Source organism: Mchenga conophoros, linkage group LG3, assembly GCF_057382185.1.
Source record: "Mchenga conophoros isolate Kocher_MC1m ecotype Shallow Benthic linkage group LG3, M_conophoros_male_GT1.1, whole genome shotgun sequence".
Classification (NCBI taxonomy): domain Eukaryota; kingdom Metazoa; phylum Chordata; class Actinopteri; order Cichliformes; family Cichlidae; genus Mchenga; species Mchenga conophoros.
Window position 1 is genome coordinate 7962935 of NC_140528.1, and position 21212 is coordinate 7984146.

Here is a 21212-nt window from a genome sequence, read left to right on the forward strand (position 1 = left end):
AACTGAGGACACACAGACGGAGAACTGAAGTGTCTGCTGTGTGTTCATCTCAGAGTCCTCACAGGTGACACATTAGCTCCAGAACACCAAGCCAGGTGTTTGAAGCCTGACAGGGATTCTTCCCATCCAGAGGGAGGATTTAGCTGCACAACAATGAACATTAGTGTGTAGTTTAGAAACACAGACTGTGCCTGCACTGCATCTAGTGAAGAAAAGTGTTACTGCGAGAGAACGAGGCTCCTTTAAAGCAGCTGATATTAAGGTTGAAAAATCAACAATAAGCTGATGTAATCAACGTTTCACAAAATGGTCAGCAGCTAAAATCTGGAGCCGTTCTTTGGTGGTAATTAACAGTTTGTTCTTGTTAGCTAATTATGTCATTAAAGGTAGCAGCAGAAGCCTTGTGTTGAAAGCCCATTCACTCACACATTCACACAGTATGTGTGTGTCTGTGTTACACTGTGGACATCCCTTCTGTTGGAAACGCCATCTTGTGGCAGGTTTAAGAAATGTTCTTCTTGTAAATCCAAACTGATGCACCTCCATAGCAGACTGTGGAGGCTTTCAGTGACATGAAGACTTGATTTATACTGTCATATTCTCCTGTTACACAAAGCACAGCACGCTGAACATGGATGAACTGAAACTCCCAGCATCTGACTGAGGAAAAGCACAAATCATTCTCACACTGACTCCTGCTTGATTTTAGATTTGCTTTCAAATCCTCACACTTTCATATGAAGCACTAAATGGGCTCCAGACTGTTTATCTCAGCTTCCTGTCAAACACACTGCTGCTCACACCGAGGCTCAGTTTACTCCTCCAGCCTGGCTTAACCTGCTGTCTGTTAAAAACAGTCCCACACTCCTCTGTTTAATCCTTCTGATCAGACTCTTTGATTTTGTATTGTTTTTACCTGAAGTTGTGTTTTTGACATGGTTCTGTCTGTGAAATAAAGCTCACACACACACTGCTACAGTCCTTCATACACTTAGAAACGAAGCTGCTCCTTTCCTCAGTGCTGACACATAAAGAAGAGTTGCTTTTATATCCAACACGTCTCTGTTCCAGAAAACAGCTTCAGCAGCCTCTGAGTCTGAACTTGGAGTTGGTTATAAGCCACAGGCCTGTGTGCACAGCAATGAGGAAATATAATGCAGTAAGTGAAACATGGATGTGTGGAACAGATTATCCCAAAGGTTGATTCTGTTCATCTGGACGTTCTCAGTGAAACATTTGGTCTCTCGGTCAGGTGACTCCTTTAGTCTCAGCTGACTGCAGCTTTCCAAACCTTTGTCACTGGATCACTCACTTCATCTCCAACGTGTCCCTGACACAGACAGCTGGAGCCGTTACAGCAAAATCATTGATCATTGTTTTTAGAACATTAGCTGGTGTTGGTGGGCAGGCTAGCAGTGCTAATTGTTAGCACTAGTTCTGCTGCTCTCCCTTTGTCTCTGTTATTGTTGGTCTTTAGTGAACAATAGAAAGTGTCTTCATGAGACTGTTGCCTAATGTTCAAATGTAGATAACACCACCTGCACCAACCTGTTACACAGCACAACCCTCTGGTGTAGCTTTGGCTGGAGCACATATTGGCAGCTCCAGTGACATCACCACTCCATGGTGACATCATCTCTACAGACTGTGGCTGTTACATATCCTCACCTGGTAATAATAAGACTGTCCTCAGCTGCACACAGCTCCAAGATGAACAAACTGAAGTAAATACAAATTAGAGTTACGATAGATTGAAATCTTGTAATCAGAGCTAATTCTTAGTGAAACTCTCACAACATCATATCCTGATCCTGGGTTAGTGTCTCGGTCTCAGATCACAACATCAGCACAGGCTTGGCTTGGGTGAGGTATTGAGTGGTTCTTGTCCATGACAGCTGCAGGTACAGTGCCATCAGCCATGCTGCACCACATGTCTGCCCAGGAACATTAGTGTGGCTGAGTCTCATGTAAACATTGTGCTAAAGTGGTGGGAAAGTGGCTGCAAGCTGGCTGCACTGTGTCCAATACTCTCAGTATGATATCCACAAACCTCTGAGTGTCACAGAGTGGGCCTGTGCTCAGCTCACTGTGCCCCATTCAATTCTACTTGCATAGTTTTACAAGTAAAATTAAAAGTTGCTCAATGATAAGTTATTGTAGTAACAACTAAGTCCATGGTCATTATTTGTTAATAGGAGCTTAAAGCTTCTGCACCAATCATGGAGCAGCAGGTTTAGAGCATGTGGATCTACAAAAGTAAGTCCCAGTAAGATGGGCTGAGCCTTACATACTAGAAGAAACATGTCATTCCCAGCAGATGAAGCGCCCTTTAAAGCAGGATCTCACTTTAAACCTAAAGAACTTGCTATGAGCATGCAGTGCATTCATGGTTATTATTCATACGATTGTGGGGAGCTAATAAAGTGCAACTATCACATTACATTTTATTATTAAATTGTTGTTAACAATCCCTTCACTTCTGCTTATCTAATTCATGGTTGCAGGATGGCTGACAGCTTCCATTAGGCAGGAGGTAATGTCCATTCTGGCCACAGTGCAACCCACAATGTGTAACTGACACTATTATATTGCATTATGTCACATTGTTACATCTTTTTAATAAATGATGACAGTCAGCTGAATTTGCTGCCCCCTTGGTGGAGGACATCAGGATCAGCAGCTGCTGCTCCATCACAAACACCACAGAAGAAGAACAACACTGGATCAGATTATCTGGACGTGTTTGACAGGGACAGTGTTCATGTTCATGGACATCAGGACAAAAACAGACGATGGAAACCTGCCAGATTTGAGCTAAACTGCTCGTTTCCATGTGTAGTCCCTGGGAGGTCACATGACCAACAAAGACACACAAGCTGTGTCCCAAAACGTCGGCTGCATCCTCCGGAGGCCGCATTTTAAGGCCGATGACGTCACAGCCAGGCGACGAAGGCTGTCCCGATTCCTCGACTCCTTCAAATGCGTCCTTCATTCCCCCGAGTTTGAAGGATGGGTCGGGTGTGTCCTTCGTGGCCCACCATATCCCAGAATTCATAGCGCAGCCCAGCCAAATTTCAGCTGCCAACAATGGCGGCCCCTACTAAGTTTTAAAATTTAACGAGGGAGACATGATGTGTACTGCTGTGAACAGTGTGGCAAATACTTTACAACAGACGCACACTTACAACAACACATGTTTACCCACACTGAGGAGAGACCTTATCAATGTGACCTGTGTGAGAAGACTTTTAAATCTCCACGTTACCTGAGACAACACCAACAGATCCACACCAGAAAGAGACTCTACAAGTGCAGACACTGTGACAGAAGCTTCTCACATTCAAGTACTTGTAACAGGCATGAACGTGCACACATGGAAGGAAACTACAGCTGTGACCAGTGTGACAAGAGCTTCAGGAATCTCAGTTCATACTCTGCACACAAACGATCCCACGTTACTAATAAACTGTTTCACTGTTACCAATGTGCCCAAACATTCACCTCATTGTCTGCTCTGTGCAAACATCAGCGTGATCACTCAGGGCTGAAATCACTCCCATCACTGGATCACAGTGAATCTGAAGACACAGAAAGATCCTCTGGTTTCTGTGTCGGACTCAAAAAGCTTGAGATCAGGCTCCACAGAGTTCAGATAGAATCATTTAACCTTTTTTGAACTGAACTGGTTGCTGGGCTGAACTTCTACATAATACAGATCTACATGGGATCTTCTTTTCTGTTGTTTTACTGAGTCAGTTTTGTCCTTTTTTCTCTGTCCTGGTTTTGCTCGTCTGTAAATGATTGAAACTCAGTCAAATAGTTCATTGTTCTCCAGCAAAACGTTTTGGAAACTCATGTTTAACCTTTAAAACTCTGACATGTTTTAGCACACAAGGCTTCATCGGGGAGTTCACTCATGATTGGACCATGAGAACAAAGGTTTTTAGTTCTTTCAAAGAGAGTCTTGGAGATGTTTGATGTTTCTGTTTTTCTGAAACCACCTGAAAGAAAAACTATTTTTCTTGCTTTATGTAGTGTGGAAGTTTTTAATGTTTCTTCATCTGTGATGTTCTTGAATGTGTTCACGTGAAGATGGTACAAATAAACTGTCCTTTCAGCTTTAGCTCCTAATTTATTCATTATTTATGGATGTAGCACAGCAGCCGTCTCTTGATTAACACATGGAGGGCTCGGGATCTGATGGTGTCGTCTCCCTAATTTGCCCACTCAGTAAATCTCACTCATGGCCAAGAAATTGAAATAAACCTTGTTTCCCTGCTGGATAGTGATCCACTGTAACTCTGCTCCTCCTTCCTGTTTAGGATTTCTGTGGCTGAAGTAAAATTCCCTCCATCCATCACTTATCCCAGCTAACCCAAAGTGAAATAAAGTTTTGCTCGTCTTAAAAAAGCATTACAATAATGGGCATTACCAATGCAAACTGAATGATACAGAAGATGAAAGAAGAGACTTTGATCAGTTAATAAAGCTCATGATCTTGATTCATTGTGGCTGCTACACAGATACTTCTGGGTCACTTCTCTCAGTTAGGAACCTTCCTCACCAAACTGACTGTTGGACCACACCCCTGGTTTCATGAGAAATTGTTTCAGCCATGATTTCTCTTCCTGTATTTCATAGTAAAGACTGAAGTGTCAAATGGAAGCATGTTTAAAAAACACAATGTGAGAGAGACGTTGAGGTCCTTAGAAGTTACCCTGGGTTTTTCTGTCACCCTGCTAGATGTTACACACCTTGTTATTGGACTGATTTCTACTGCTGGACGACTCCTGCGGAGAGTAACAATACTCTTACTAATTAGCTCCCTTTCACAGCTTTGGGGATATTTATTTTTGTGTTTGCAGCGCTGTGAGCCAGAACAGCGAGAGAAAAATCTGCAACAGCGACAAGCCGAATGCTTACGTGAATCGCAGCAGCTGCACATGTGCTACGCTGAATTAGAGGATATCTTTGCTCTGGATTTCTATTTCTACTTTTTCATTTCTATATGATTCTTCTTGCATCTAAACAAAGATGATTCAATTTGCTAAATGTTGATGGCTCTTCGTGCTCAGGTGTAAATGAGACGTAATATTTGCTCTTGGTTTGGTTCTCCTGTACAGAACCTTGCAGTACAACAGAAACCTAAAAACATTATTTGTAGTTGTTATTCTTAGTTGTTCTGCTGCCTAAATACCACAGGGTCTGATTATGAAGTTATTGAGCTGCACATACTTTACGACCTGCTTAAGTTCGAGGTCACAGCGTCTGTAGAGCAGCTGGAACATAATGAAGTCTACAAGGTTAAAGTTTTCTCTTCAGTTATTGTTCTTTCTGCTGCTTGGTTTGATGGATCTGAGAGCTTTTGTTTTTATTATTGTTATTATAATTATCATTAATATTTTACTCTCTAGAAGCTTTAAAATAGTGTTTGTGTTTGAAAAAATTGATTTAAGAATTGAACAGAAACATCTGTCCTTCTGAAAATCGCCCAAAGGCACGGAGACAAAGTCAAAGGATGCAACCTGTAACTTTCTCTTCCTTCATGTCAGGACCATCATCCATGATTTATATAAAGTGCATATAGCAACAGTAGCACTTTAGTTTGGACTTTATGATTTCTGTAACTGGAAAATATTATTTTGTTTAAAGACAGAAGTGACCGCATAGTTGCAACATCAAAGGGAAATATTAATTAATTAGCATCAAGTATATTTGTTGCTTAAGCGTTTGCACTATAACTTAAGTAGGATTATAACTTTTAAGGAAGGAAAGATTTCAGATATTTAGTTCACTGTTTCAGTTATTTTATATGAAATTAAAACATTTACGTTGGTCAAATATGATGCTCTAAATCAAATAAAAGTTTGAAAATAAATGATGTATTTTTAAATGCTGCAACAAATGTTCACAAAAAGTAACTATAATTAAAACCAGTTAAACAAAATCAAATGTTTGAATCATGCTTAACCAAATGCCAGGCTGGAGAGCTGAACCTAAAGTATACGTAGAAAGATTTCAACATCTGAGCAGTTTTTAATGTTTTTATCACATATAAATGTCACAGCAGTGGGTCCTGGCCCAATGCTTTGTGTTTTTGCTTTTCTTTGACTCTTGTTTTTCTTGGTTTTTGTTCTTCTTATTTATCAGGCTCTCAGTAATCTTAGTTCTCCCTCCCTCAGTGTTCATTTCAGCCTGTGTTTAGTTTCTGTTCCCGTGTCCCACGTTTCATCGTTTCATGTCGAGTCAGCCCTGTCTCTCTGTTTCCTGTGTCTCCCCAGTCAGCCCCGCCTCCCTCGGGCACTCATGTGTGATACAGAGTAATAAACCTGACTACATTTGCTGCACTCTCTTTATTACCTGTTACTTTAAAATTCATACACTAATTATGTCTGCCCATCTCTCTAATGTGAAGGTCAAAGGTCAACATCCCAGTGACATAAGAATAATCCCAAAGGGGCAAAGGCAGCGGTTAATTTAGCACATTTAGCATTAAGGGTACAGCAAGGATATACTTTTACTTATTGTGGCAGGGGTGTGGTCTCTGGCCTGCTGCAGTGGAGGCTGGTGGCGGGACGTTGGATGGCACAGGTGAGGGTGATGGAGCTCATGACTCTCCCCTTTATAGTGACGGAGGAGCCTGGCGTGGGGGAAGCGTGTAGTGGAGGAAGCCGAGGAGAGAGCTGGTTTCTGGCTACAAAGACGGCGTCAAACCAGAAAAGATTGCTCGTGGTCAAATGTCAAAGGAGCTTGCAAAGAAAAGCGTCTGGACTTCTTTAAGTTACTTGAAGACGTTTCACCTCTCATCCGAGAAGCTTCTTCAGTTCTAAGGTCAAATGGTGGAGAGTCCCAGATATAAACCTAGTGGGAGTGACCCCCCACAGAGGGACAAAAGGACCCCCTGATGATCCTCTAATCGCCTGAGCCAAAGTGTGAAACTGGGTGTGGGTCCCAATCAGCCAGAGTTTCGGGTGAGTTCATTGTGAAACCTGGCCCCACCTTATCATGCGGATTCCTGAGGTCAGATGGCCCAGGATGTGAGTGGGCGTTAAGGCGTCTGGGAAGGGATCTCAAAACTGGATTATTGATGGCAGAGAGTTGGTGTCGTAAACCCCGCCTCTGTTCAAAGATGGTCGCTCACAGTGGACATAGATGCTTCTTTCACTCCTCTTTCAAACCATCTGTCCTCTCTGTCCAAAATGTGAACATTGGCATCCTCGAAAGAGTGTCCTTTATCCTTAAGATGCAGATGGACTGCTGAGTCTTGTCCTGTGGAGGTGGCTCTTCTATGTTGTGCCATGCGCTTGTGAAGTGGCAGCCACTTGGCAGCCACAGTGATAAATGGCTGAGATGGCTGCAGCTGTACGTGTGAGGTACCTACATGTTTCAAGATGAATTTGCAGAGATGTCATGTTTGGTGCTTACAGACATCACACTGCATTTTGTGATTTCGTAGCTATTGTTGTGATATTTCGGAGCTTCCCATGATCACCGTGACAGTCATTCATTTTAACATAACCTTTCTATTCCTTTCAGGGATCCTCATTTTTTTGGTACGGAAGATCAGCAGCTGTGTCGACAGGCAACAGGTAACGGCATGCTTTTCTGTTAGTACTGTAGACCTTGGTCTGGTGCTCTTTTTTAGTTTAACACAGTATTTTCATTTGCCGAAGTGTAGAAAGCTTGTTCCAGGAGAAACAAACTTTAGTGAGTTCTGCAAAATGATTCCCACCATTGCACACTCTGTCAGCCTCCAGTGTGCCCTTTTTTTGTCCTTTAACTGAAGAAAGTCGGTAGTCAGAACATATGAGATAAGTGAGATCCTCATTTTGCCTGCTTATTTCAAGATACAACATTTTCACAAACTGCTGTAGGATAACCTTGCTATTTGTCTTTTCCAACACTTCTACATTCATCCATATTTCCTTGTCTGCTTCTTTCCAGGTGAAAAGTACCTGAAATGGGTGAAAGATTTTGTTTCCAAAAACAAAAGCATGTGCGTTCACCTGAAGAAGCCAAGTGGTGCTGACCTGTGGATAGAAGAGCTTGAGAACACCAAATACAACGGGGATGATGATGAAGTTAACGCCTGGGGAAAATTCTACCTTCCCGAGATTGTAAAAATGCAGGTTATTGGTGTGGTAAAGGGCACCTCATGTCCATGTGACGAGCTTGTGCTGATGACGTGTGAGGACAAAAAGCTGTACGGCTATGACGGAGAGGAGCTGCATCTGGTGGCTTCCAGTTTCCTGGAACTATGTGACAAAACGATAGAGTATCCAGCATCCAAGCGCTACTACAATGGAGAGGCCTTCAAAGATATGGTGAGAAGTTAGACTGCTAAGAATAAGACTGGGGATGCCTAGTGTTAGAGATCAATCACCTGAGCTTTTCTTTGTATTGTTGTGTGTTCTGTTTAGACTGAGGAGGACTGGAAAAAAGTTAAGATGAGTGATGTGGGGAGGAAACTGCAGGAAGAACATAAAAAGCTGGTAAATGAAACCCAGTCAGCGTTCGTAAGCCTAATATCATAGGTGGGTATTGGAGCTGAGTATCATCACTGATTTCTAGGACCTGTTCAATTCCAATTCACAAGGTCCCAATTAGATTCCATTTAATTCTTACTCAGAGAGTCAGAAACATTATAATTCTGATCATTTATCAGTACTGACACTTGTGAAACTTCATCAGAGGTGTGAGCATCACAGCAGATGCTTTTGTGTCAAAGTAACTGAGGATAAAACACAAAACCATGAAGGAGATTTTCCTGGCCTAGCTTTTTACAGTAGATAACCTTAAAAATATTATTCTGCAGTAGAACAAAAGCAGACGAGAACCACGACTCAACAAATGTACATTGGCTGATGCTGCTGAAGTGATTCAGAGGTTTTAATAAGAGGTTTTAATAGAGACACAGCAGAGCATTTTGCAGTTTCACTTAATTTGAAAAAAATAAATAAAATTTGGTATTGAACAGCAGAAATGAGGCTGTCTTGTCGGAAGTCATTAAAAAAAAATGGCTGTAAACAACGGTAGACTGCTTCATAACAAGCAAGCGAATAATGCCAAAAACAGAGATTTGAGATGGGAAACGGTGTTCTTAAAGTACACTGAGAGAGGCAGAGAGCTGTGCTGTGTTGTTTTTCTGTGTGTGTTTTAATGGTGGTGGAAGCAAACCAGCAAAAGTAAGAGGGAATTCATGACAATGTTTATGTCAAGCGAAATGTGTCTTCTTTTGCTGCTGGTTTGGTTAGAGAGAGACAAAACGTGCAGCTTCAGGATCTGAGCAGCTTTCAGCACCAACGGCATCACAGCTCAGACTTGGATTCAGGATTAAGCCCTTTATGTTTGACTGTAGTGATTGTAGCTCTGTCCTTGTTATTAATCGCTTTAGTCAAACACAGCTATTGTTTGCTGGGATGTGTATATCCTTGACAGTTTGTATCTCAGAGTTATCAAAGACACTGTGGATAATCATCAAGAGATTGTTGTTCTCTTAATAATGACCTATTTGATTGTTTGTTTTTTCTTCTTCTTACAGATTCTGGTATTTGGCCAAAAGAGAGCTTCACAATTCTTGGCTTCACCTGTGGTAGAAAAATGACTAAAGTTATGCAACACTCTCTAAAATTAAAGCTATGCAACGCTTTAACATGAATGGCGAAGGAGTGCATCTCTTTCACTGTCTCTTCCTGTCCTCTTCTCAGTCTTTGTTGTGGCACCTCTGCTATGTGTTATAGAAAGCACTTGGAATCATGTTCAATACAAAAACACCAAACTCGTGGGATTGCCCTAGCAAGCAGTTGGTAAAAACTAATTAAAACTGATATATATCAGCTTCACTTTCTAGCTGCAAAAGCACGTTTCTGCAAAAGCATGCAGTTTCCTGTCAGCACTTTTTGGCACAGAGTGTACTCAGAGTTAGGCCTTTCTTATATAAAGCAATATAATCAGCATATAAACATTTAAGATGATAAATTTAAAGCTCAACAGTAACTGCTATAAATATTATAACTACACATGTAGTGCTTTTGCTTAAGTAAATTATAGTTGGGATCATAATAAGAAAACATGTGTTTTTATTTTCTGTGTACCCTGGGTACAGACCAGTATAAACATGGGATTCTTCCCAATAAATGCTGTCTGATAATGCTTCATATTGCATTAAACACTAGATATGTAAGCAAACAAACAAAAACCCATAGAAGCCAGTTTTAATTATTAAATGTGACAATTACATGGAGATGGAAAGTAAACGTGCTTATACACGTCTCTGTGATTACAGAAAATCCACACAGATGCTGTCAGAGCAGAGAATCTTTGATTTATCAGAATGATGAATGCAAATGATTTCATGAAATCTCACTCTTGTTCTGGGTTGTAAAATTCACCTGTCCAGTTAAACCGAATCCTTTGCAACACGGTTCTAAGAACCCTACCAACCTCATCCTCAGCTCTCTGCCTGTTATCCTTTTCAGCTGAGTATTCATCCACATGTGTTTCAACTTCTCTCTCATTTTCAAGCAAATTGCTCAGGCTCTCAGCTTCAGCACAGTTACCATATGGCCACTCTCTGAGGTCTTCTGTGTTCAAGCCAAACAAATTCTTACATGATCTGCAAGGCTTCATTCTGGCACCATCACGGAGACAAAAAGCCTCACACCTGATATTTCCAGGTACTTCAATTGTTCCATCAAAGTAATCTTTCTGGACTGTGTTTGGATAATAGGTCATCACCGCACCAGATACATATTTATGCCATTTGCTAAGACAGGAGGCAGCAATCATAATTTTCCCAGCGTTAGGACCTTTGGTGGACATGGAGACTCCGTAGTACCTTTCTGATTTGTTGGTTTGGGATTTTTGAGAAATGCAGATGGTGGACGAGACGAAAGCTGTTTTTTTATTATTCTCTTCTAAGTCCAAGTCTGTGAGGAGATCTTGCAGACTCTGCTTTATTTGCTCTTCATTCTCTGAGTTATTTTGCAGGACGATCTGAAAACAGTTACAGATCTGGTCAAAGTGTTGCACCTGATTATATAGTTGTTTTTCATAGAAAGTTGATCAACATGTTTGTTTCGCTGCTTGACTTATTTAACTATGCAGGACCATTGGATGCTTTTGATTTAGACATTTTAAGATAGGGGGTGAAACATGTCACAAAAATCTATTTAATTTTAAATCAATAAGCAAAAATCCATCTTTGTTCTCACTAATTTATAATTAAATTTGCCAATTGACCTTTTTTTTTCTATTTTGCTATGCCGGGCTGTCAAAACACGCTGAATTTAGAGTCTTTGAGCTTAACAGATCCAGCAGCTACACAGTGACAGCATCATATACGCCTTGAAGACTGTAAGCATCTCCAATAATGAGTCTGTTAGACATTATTTAGAACTAACAAATTCTGAAGCAAGTCTCCAGCTCTCCTGCAGTCTCTGTGTTTGGTGGAGAAGTATAGCTAGAAGCATATGTTGAAGTATAAGGTACAGTATGGATTTTCTTTGGATTTCTCAGTAAAAAAGCACTTTGCATTATACTTTCCTAAAAACTGGAAGTTTGTCAGATTGACTGAAAATGTGAGAAGAGTTATCTTACCATGTCGAGCACACAGGAGAAGGGACTTCGCCTGGGAAGCTGAGTCGAATACAACTTTAAAGGCCTGGGATATCTTCTCATTAAAGAACCCAAAACAAAAGGATTAGGGAAGATTTCTTCTGGAGAAAAGGGGATGTTGTTGATTTTGCCCAGAAACAACATGCTGTGAAGGATCTGTTGAGTGAAAACATATTTGCTTATTGTTAGTAGTGATAAACAGGACTGTCTTAAAAGTGTCAAAGGTAACACACCTCATCCACCAAGTGTTGACTTCCCGGAGTCCTGTAAGAGCCCCGAACCATCCTCTTGGTAATCTTGTAGGCATTAGTTTTGAACCTCCTTTGAGAAACTGTTGTCTTCTAAAATGATAATGATCGAGCAGTTAGGGATTTAAAAACACAGGAGATCTGATAACTTTGGCTACAGCAGAGTCTGCAGACATACCTATTTTGCTCTTGGTCGGCCTATTTTAAACATGAGAGAAAACATAGTTAGTGAAATGTTGATAACATACAATGACTATCATTGGTGGCTGAAAAGATGCCAGGTAACAAGTGAAAAGCTGCTACTTACCATCGCCACAGTCTAAGAATGAAACAGGAAACACTGAGCGAGTTGCCTCCATCTTAAAGCTGTTGATCATGTGATTTAAAGGAAAGCCACACCCAGCTCTTTCCTGGAATTTTACTCGACTGTAGAAAACTGCTCCATTTGCCCCGCCCACCCATGATCTTTAATATCTACCAAAAACAACCTTTTGGTTGTCAGTAACCAGCCGATCGTTTTCGCGATTAAAAAATGACTTTGTGCGGCGGCGTTCCCACCACGAGCAGAACTCCGGCTCAAAAACCGCTGTTTTTGAACACTTTTATTTACTTAAGCACTTTAATGGGCTTACTTTGAAACAAAGTGCGATTGAATGATTATTGTTATGTGTTGCCTTGAATTCGGCTATGCTGTCTGTTAGACAGCTGTTTTCCTTTATTGTTGTTTTTGTATTGTTTGTAGCGAACGCTACTGGAATGTATAGATTAAGCTACATAGCCAAGATAATTAATAATTTAACTGTTGTACATTGGTTGATGATGATTTGCATTGTTACATAGGCTTGCAGAAAAATATATTTGTTTACCGGTAAACTGAATCGAACTTGATGTGCTAATGGACGTTTTTCTGACCTACAGGTCAGGTTTTGTTCCCTCCCTTTAAATAAAATAAATAAATGCAGAAATGTTTTTACTAACATGTACTAACAGAGACTTGGAGGAGAGAGACCTAATGTTTAATAATCCACATTTCACTGTTTTACTCTTTGGTTCAGATGTGGATACTGTATTGTTCTTTCTTTGTGATTGTTTATGTTTAAGTTGTTTGTTGCTGGTTGTTAGTTTGTTTTTTGTCTGTTTGGGAGCTGACACAGTCTCTATGGAGATGGGTTTTTGGGGGGTAGCAGGAGGAGAGAAGCTGCAGAGAGGCGTGTAAGACTGCAACTCTGCTTCCTGGTCCCAACTCTGGATAGTCATATTTTGGGGGGTTTAATAAACTACTACTGCATGATGTAAAGCTGAAGTATTACACAGCTTTATGAACCTCCTGTTATCCTGGTAGACGAGTACAGCAACAAATCTTTTACTTGAACATCTTCTGGCTCCAATAAGCTTTGAAATGTGACCATGAAGTTAGAGACACACTGACTGAAACCCACAGCTGTGACTGTGGATCACATCCACACACAGTGTAGCTGCTGTCTCTGTGTGAGGTCTGTGTATATATGTACATATTTATGCTTATATTCATATTCTCTTATTCCCCTTTATTTGATATCCTAATTCTGTGCTGTGTAAAGATTTGTCGGTGTTCTGCTGCTACAAACTGGATTTCCTGGAGGATAAACATGAGGGATTCATAAAGTTCTATCTCTCTGTTAAAATCCCCCAAAATAAATGAAATGTGAATTTCAGGCAGACGTGTTTTTAAAAGAGTCTCTTTAATGGAAAAATGTGTTTTTAAAACCAGCCAATAGGAGCGTCTGTGGATATCAGCTGAGGCTGAACGCAGGAACACCATCACATATAAATACACAGAATTAAATCACTAGATAAAAGACGTCATTAAATAAGGATCAAATCAACATGTCAGAGGTCAAAGGTCAGTCAGAAGAGGTGTGGTTAAACACTGGCATTGCAGCGACCTAATGCAGTTTGGTTACCGCCACGGGAAAAGCCCCGCCCCCTCTGAGCCTCCGCTGTGTCCTCAGCACATCCAGGAGCAGCAGGTCAGAGGGGGCGGGGCCATGTCAGGACTTATTTTAAGTAAAATTTAAAGTGGAGCGACGGCAGGAGTCACACAGCAGTAACCAGCTCTGTCTGCCAGGGTCAAAGGTCAAACAAGTCCTGCAGCTGACCCACACACAGACTTACACTGATCCACAGAGAGTGATGAATCCACACATCACTCGGCTGGAGGAAGCTGGGTTTTGTTAGATTATAATATTATTTTATGCCATGTTATACCCCTAATTAAAGATTGTGAATTATTATGTAGTTTTAGTTTGCATTATTCTCCTGAATTAGAAGAAGCTGATAACTATTGCATTAGTTAAACTGATGTGCATTATATTAAACTGCTGATTTATTGTGAATGAATGATATTGTTTTATGATGCATTATACTGCTGAGTTATAAGAAATACTGTTTGCAGAAAGTCATCGCCTTATTTGTCTGATTAGAAGAGAACATGCTGGAGTTTTCTGCCCCATCTCAGCAGGAGCAGATAAACAGGGAGCCAAGGTCGTAGCTTAGGCGCTGTGTGAGAGAAAGCATGTGAATGTTTAGGCTTTTATGATAAGGTGGAGGCACCAGAGGCTATAAAAGTTTGAGCAATGCTCCACCATTTTGAGATCTGAGGCTGTCTGCATCAGTGTCCATCTCCCACGTGTGTGATCATTAAAATCATCGTTTGACTCAACCCGACCGGACCAGTGTTGTTATTGTGGTTTTTCTCTTGTCTCCATCCCCAATAATTTTGAACTCGTAACATTTTCCACACCGTCCAATCAGAAACTAGTGTTGACGCTGAGACCCGTCTCTGTAACAGGAAGTCCATGAACAGGCAGACCCTCTGCAGCAGGCTGACCTGTGACCTCTGAGACAGAGGGAGGAGTTTGTGTCAGCAGGGGGCGCTGCAGCATCGCCTGAGAGCTTTAAGAACAACAGCAATAAACAGGAAGTGAAAGTCACACTTCTGTTGGTGTGCGTTATCAGCAGACCCCACCCTCTGCAGGAAGCTGAGATAAGAAGCAGCCAATCACAGAGCAGAGAGCATGTGACTTCCTGTTCCTGCTGTTACTGTGACAACAGCTCCTGGGACAGAGAGCAGCTTTCTAAAGAGGAAAGATGTTGCTGTCACCCCCGGGTGTCATGTGACCCACCTGATGTACCGATTTAAGACTGTAAGAACAATAATAACAACATGTTTTAGTCAGGTGATCCATGCAGAGCAGATCCATGTGACCAAACACAGCTGGATCACATGTTTCCTCTCCTGGAAACAGAAAGCCTTCATGTATAAAGGCTCATGTACCCACTGAGCCCTGCTCTCAGATCTGTGAGGCTTTAACAAACAACAGTTTAAAGTCATGTTTAGCATCTTCTGTCAGTGTGGAAGGTCACACACTTTCCTGAGTGTTGAACCCTGAACTACTAGCTGTTCATGTCAGCCTGGACATAAATACAGACCTGCCTGCTGTCATAGACCCCAGCACTCACATGTTACTTATAAGTGACTCATATGTATGCATGTATATATTGTGTATATTGTGCTATTTCTTACTTAGTGTGTTGTGTCTTTGTTCCTGTTTGTGCTGCAGCACTGTAACCTAAATAATTTCCCCTGGGGATCAAAAAAGTATTCTGATTGTGATTAAATGAAAGCAGTCAGAGCAGAGGACGGTGATGTAAGGAATGGGATTTTAATCAGCCAGTCTCCTTTAACTCTCAGCATCACAAAGTAATGTGGTAACATCTGGACTGATGTGTTTACTGTCAGCTAGTTTAAATGCTGTAGGCTGCAGCCGCTGCTCTAACACTATAACTGTAACAGGGCTCAGTGCTGCTTCTAACAGTCTGAGCTGCTTCAGGCTTTATTTGTGAGGAGCACAGCAGCTTACAAACACGTGGCTGGGCCTGGACCCAAAGGAGTGTTTGTTAAAGCCTGCAGTGAATCCAGCAGCAGAATGATGGAAATGCAACACAGCAATGATGAAGAGGAGCAGCATTAAAGCCAAAGTCCAGTTCATACAGTTAGGTCCATAAATCAAATAAGGGAAAATAAAATGTTGTTGGATGCACCTGTCTGCACCCTTAATGCTCTCTGGTCACTATGGTAACGCGTAAACATTTCTTTCAAAATAAGACACACGACTACAACACGGGAAAAGACCCAGGGAAACGAAGTTAACGATAAAAACCCTGAAAACCATTGTTGGATTTATATTTTATCATTGTCATTGTTATTGGGGAATATCTAACCATATATGCTCAGAGGTGTAGAACCAATTGTGTAATGATAGTAGTCTTTAAAGACTTTGTGTGACTCCAGAGTGTTCTGGCATTCACACCCACGTCCTGGGATCATGGGAGAGGTGCTACCTTCTTATTGTTTTGTGGTAGGATGTCTGTTTTAGTCTAAGTGCCTTTTGTTTAGATGAACTGCTGGACTTCCAGACCAGCAGGTTTAGGGAAGTCGTTTATGGGGTCACACTCTGACTCCACCCACACACACACACACACACACACACACACACACACACACACACACACACACACACACACACACACACACACACACACATAACATACAGACTGGTACCTTTGTTCACGTGTATGTTAATGAACCTATGTATATTCGTGTAACCTCAATAAAAGAACAGTGTTACGAGAGAACGGACGAGAGCGACTGTGGTCAAGCGAAGGAACGGCATTGGTCCAGGTCTCTCCCGTGCACGAGAAACATAAAGAACTACTCGTGTCTTGCTTTGCTGTGTAGCTGGATTGAACGATCCAGCGAACAGGTTTATGCTACAAACCTATCAACCATCAATTTCACACCGAGCCTCGACTCTCACGGCCCGGTACCAAACGACTCACGGACCGGTCCGTGACCCGGGGGTTGGGAACCGCTGAGTTAACGCATGAGTAGTTCAGGGCTGCACGTCATTTTCATTGTTAATATCTTTGTGAAAAGCACATTGATGTGAAAATCTTCATGAGAGTCAGAGGCCCTACAACACGATTAAAGATTCATTCAAAAGAAAATCACAAGTTATTATCATCTTCAGAACATTTCATTAAACATTAGAGACAGACTGCTGTGTACATCTCATCTCTATCCAAACAACCTACAGTCCACAAACACATCATGAACCAGTGCTCTGGGCTGTGGTCTGTCCCTAGTTACATGGATCAGCTGGTTCCCTGCAGGTGACTGCTGCTGTGGTTTGGAGCGGATGAATAAACCTGAACTGAATCAGGTGTCCAGTTACTTTTGGTCCCTTTAAACCAGGCTGTCACATGTTCAGGATGTGAAACTCCTCCTCCTCCGTGAAAACGGGTGTGGGTCTCAATCAGCCAAGGTTTTGGGTGAACCCATTGTGAGATCTAGCCCCACGCTATCATGTGATTTCCTGTGATCAAATGTCCCAGGATGTGAGTGGGCGTTAAGACGTCCATGTCCCTCATCAAGCAACTTAAAGAAGTCCAGACGCTTTTCTTTCCAAGCTCCTTCAACAACATCATTCATAGAACAGCTTCCAGCTTCTTTTGCTCGGCTACAGTTTGGATGGATTTGCATTTAAAGATGCAACAAGACTAAAATGGTTAGGGTCAGGAGGTCAAAGGTCAGAGCTCCTGTGGGTCTGAGGGCGGCCTCACGCTGGAGAAGGATGAAGGAGTCTGACCTGAGCCAGTGTTTGACATGAACACATCAGCACTGCTGTCAGTGAGCCTAACGACAGCCGTTAGCATCATTTCAGTGTTTCAGTCATAAAAACACTTCCTGTCACTGTGGTGGTTACAGTGACATCATGCAGTTTGTGCTTTGACCTCCAGAGGGCGACAAATCAGCACAGACAGAGAGCTCCATTCAAACTTTGCTGCCATCAGGAATAATTCTTCAAATATAATCATCAGTGTTTGAGCAGCTATGATATCAGGGACAATCTAGACATGTGTGACAATACTGAACATGTCACATGACACACCTCAAACATCATGTGATCCACTCTCAGTCTGCACTTTCATTCATGACTTCAACAGGTTGAAATGAGCTTTGAAGAAACATTCAGTGAAATAAATCTTTCATGGATTCATGTGAGCAGCAGATGAACTTTGTACCAACAACATCTTCAATAACAGAGTCTGAATGAAGCTCAGGTGTTGATGCTGCTCACTGATTGGACGCTTGCTTTCAGCTCTGCTCTCAGTCTTTACTGCACAGGTGAAGGTAGAAAGTGTGACTGGATCTATAGACTGGAAACAGAGAAACATGCTGAACATTTGAAGCTTTGCAGCAGAAATGTTCATGTTACAAATACAGCAGAGCTGATCTGGGATCAGTGTGTTCACACCTGCAGCTACAACAAGGTTTCATGTCTCCACACGTCAGCATGTGAACTTTACTCTGACTCAGTCTGAGCAGTCAGACGGCATATTTTTAAAGTTAACACATCAGCACACACAGAGCTGAGCCCCTCCCACCTGTGCTGAGTTTCAGGTGGAGCCCCGCCTCCTTCCAGGAAGCAGCTCACCTGTGTGTCGGTGTTTAGTGTCCAGGTGTGGAGTGGAGCTTGTTGTTGGTGTGTGAAGAAACTGTAAGTTTGCTTTGTTTCCTCCTTTAACAGTTTGTCTTTAGGAACTTTACTGTTTGTTCAGCTCGTGTTTGATTTCTTCACACAACAAACTGTGTGTGTTTGTATTTCCGGTCTCTCCATTAAAGTCAGTGTGTAATGTTTCCTGGCTAACATCAGCTGTGTGCAGCTTAGTTCAGCACAAATCTGCCGCTCCATAGTTCACGGTAACGGACTCACAGCTGGACCAACGAGGCCGAGTGTGTCCGCCACTCTGAGCTACGTTCGTGTTTGTGTACTTGTAGTTTGTACTTTGAGTTCACTCAGAGCCCACAGAGGACGCAGCGTACGTGATGACGTCACAGCCCTTTACCTCCTTTACTGTCACTGTGATTAATGTTTACACACGAGACACCTGCAGAGCTCTGACGCTAAGCTAGCACACAGCATGCTAACACTAAGCTAAAGCTAGGCTAGCTAAGAACCCAGAGTGAGTTAAAGCTGAGTAAACACTGACCTCAGACCAGCACCGTGATAAAGTGAGCTGCTGCTGCTGAACTTGAACAGGTAACAAAGTGATGAGCAGTCAGGCTGCAGGTTTCTACCTGTTCATGTTTCTACAGTAGAATCACTTTGAAGTGTCTTTGTGCTGTTTCATCTTTGATTTGTGTTCATAAACACTCAGAGAAACATCACGTGACCTCATCAGGATCTGTGTTGGTGTGTGGGGCTGTACCTCAGCTTTATGTTGTTACATGCTCATTTGTTCATTTTAACATCAAAGTAATGTTATGAGGAGTAATGAAGTAACGTACTCCATTACTTTTAATTAAAGTGTTCTGTGTAATATGTGTAATAATGACTGTTTTGAGTAATGACCAACACTGATCACAACAAAGAGGAAATGCCTCCAACATGCACAAACATTTGAGCCACAACATGCAGTTAATGTGCACAAATGTCTTTGATATGCTGCTCAGTGATGGTGGTGACTGTCAGAGCAGAGCTACTGAGAATCAATAAGTAATATCAATGATGGGATCAGAATCACTAAATTCTTCTCATCCCTGTCAGTATCATACATGTGCTGTATAATGTGATAAATGTAGAGGTGCTGGCTGTTCTCTCACTCTGCTGTTTAGCTGTAAAGGACGCCTCCCTGCCTTTGTCTCATTCATGACCTTTAATAGTCTCTTCTAACATGCAGAGATCTGTATGATCTGTTTCATAGAGTCTAACCAGCCTGTACAGGTAACAACAACAGTCACTGCATCACTGACACACAAACGTCATCTCTGTCAATAACAACATTCATACATGGAATAAAAACACATCAGTGGATCATTGCTGGAGCTGATGTTTGTGCTCCTGGTGCAAAGGCTCTCAGTTTCCTCCTTGAAATAACATCAGTGGTGGGTCAGCGACATGCTTTCTTTCCCTCTCAGGTTTAAATATCTGGGACTCTCCACCGTTTGGTTTTAGAGCTGAAGAAGCTTCTCAGATGAAACGTCTTCCAGAAACTTAAAGACGTCTCTTTTCTCTCCAAGCTCCTTAGATCACATGACCTTCATGACTGAGATCCTACTGGTTTCTAGGTCACATGACAGGTCAGAGGTCAGCGACTGTAACTCAGTTCCTCCTGTTAATGTGAACTCACTGAGTGCTTGTGGTTTACCTCTCAGACTGACTGAAGATGATGATGGAGGAAGAGGAGGACAGAGCAGAGTCTGCAGGGTCCAGCTGTCCGTCTGTGAGGAGTGACGAGTCCAAAGGTCGACCTCCAGACTTCAGTGGTGAACCTGGAGCAACGAGGTCAGAGAGCTGAACTCACTGAGTAACAGAAATAATTCTGCACTGACATTATAATCAGTGTTGACTCTGGTTGATTGTCTGACTGTGTTTGTGAGCTGAGAGGAAATGAAAATGAGTTTGTAACAAAAATCAGTTTTGTCCAGTTTTCCTGTAAAAAGCTGAACTCTAATCTAAGAGGATGTTACTGACAGGAAACAGCTGCATTATCTGCAGTCTGTGTGATCACAGCTGCTTCAATCATGTTTGTGTCTGCAGAGGTCAGAGGTCACAGTCTGCAGGGTCCAGCTGTCCGTCTGTGAGGAGTGACTGGTCCAAACGTAGCAATCCACACTTCAGTGGTGAACCTGGAGCAACGAGGTCAGAGAGCTGTGATGACTCCTTTACATGTTTGTGTTTCCTGGATAAATATGACCTGAAACATCCTCAGATTGTTACAAAGATTCATTAAAAAGAAAAGAATGAAAGAGAAAAGATCCAAATGTTCGACTTGGTCATTTGCTGTTTGAGGACAGTGATGCTCATATCTGTGGGGAAAGTGTGACCTGAGTGGGTTCATGTTTGTCTTTAAAGAACAGAGCTGCTCTGATTCTCTTTGTGTCTGATCTGTTAAACAGTCTGAGAGGTCACACAGAGACCCAGCAGCTAAAGCCTGGATCATACTGGCTGCTGTTACTCCATCAGGACAACACTGAACCACAGTGGTGTGGATGTAGTGGATAAATCCCACCATACTGATGCTCAGAGTTAACCACAGGGAACAAAACCAGATGTTACCTTCAGATTGTGACCTTTGGAGTGGACGATGCAGATTTCAATAGAGAATAAATGTTGTTGTTTTTCAGCTGTGAAGAAAGAATCTAATTTTCTGAACTTAAGAATTTATGATGCTGGAAACAACATGGAGACTATAACACAACATTTCCACTGTGTTCATAGAATGAATGTAAAACTGTCAGAC

General features: G+C 41.9%; 2 protein-coding genes across 4 annotated transcripts in view; one reads left to right on the top strand and one right to left on the bottom strand.

The window, feature by feature from the left end:
* LOC146577138 (protein NLRC3-like) overlaps window positions 1-21212 on the top strand; it is a 291287-nt gene that overhangs the window by 170447 nt on the left and 99628 nt on the right. Inside the window, exons 1-3 of one of the 3 annotated variants that reach the window (XM_085268125.1) lie at window positions 19990-20049; window positions 20125-20254; window positions 20510-20611. The exons of the other annotated variants lie outside the window; for them this stretch is intronic. Of the exons in view, the coding sequence (XP_085124251.1) occupies window positions 20136-20254; window positions 20510-20611 (221 nt within the window). The 5' untranslated portion in view covers window positions 19990-20049; window positions 20125-20135. Of the gene's footprint in view, window positions 1-19989; window positions 20050-20124; window positions 20255-20509; window positions 20612-21212 lie in introns of those variants that run through there. 3 annotated transcript variants of the gene reach the window in all.
* On the bottom strand, window positions 10201-12326 carry LOC146577142 (uncharacterized). Its single transcript, XM_085269710.1, has 4 exons — window positions 12264-12326; window positions 11850-11957; window positions 11599-11772; window positions 10201-10995 (listed from the first exon to the last, which is right to left on the bottom strand). The coding sequence occupies exons 1-4, from the start codon at window positions 12324-12326 to the stop codon at window positions 10363-10365; spliced, it is 978 nt and encodes a 325-aa protein (XP_085125836.1). The 3' UTR covers window positions 10201-10362.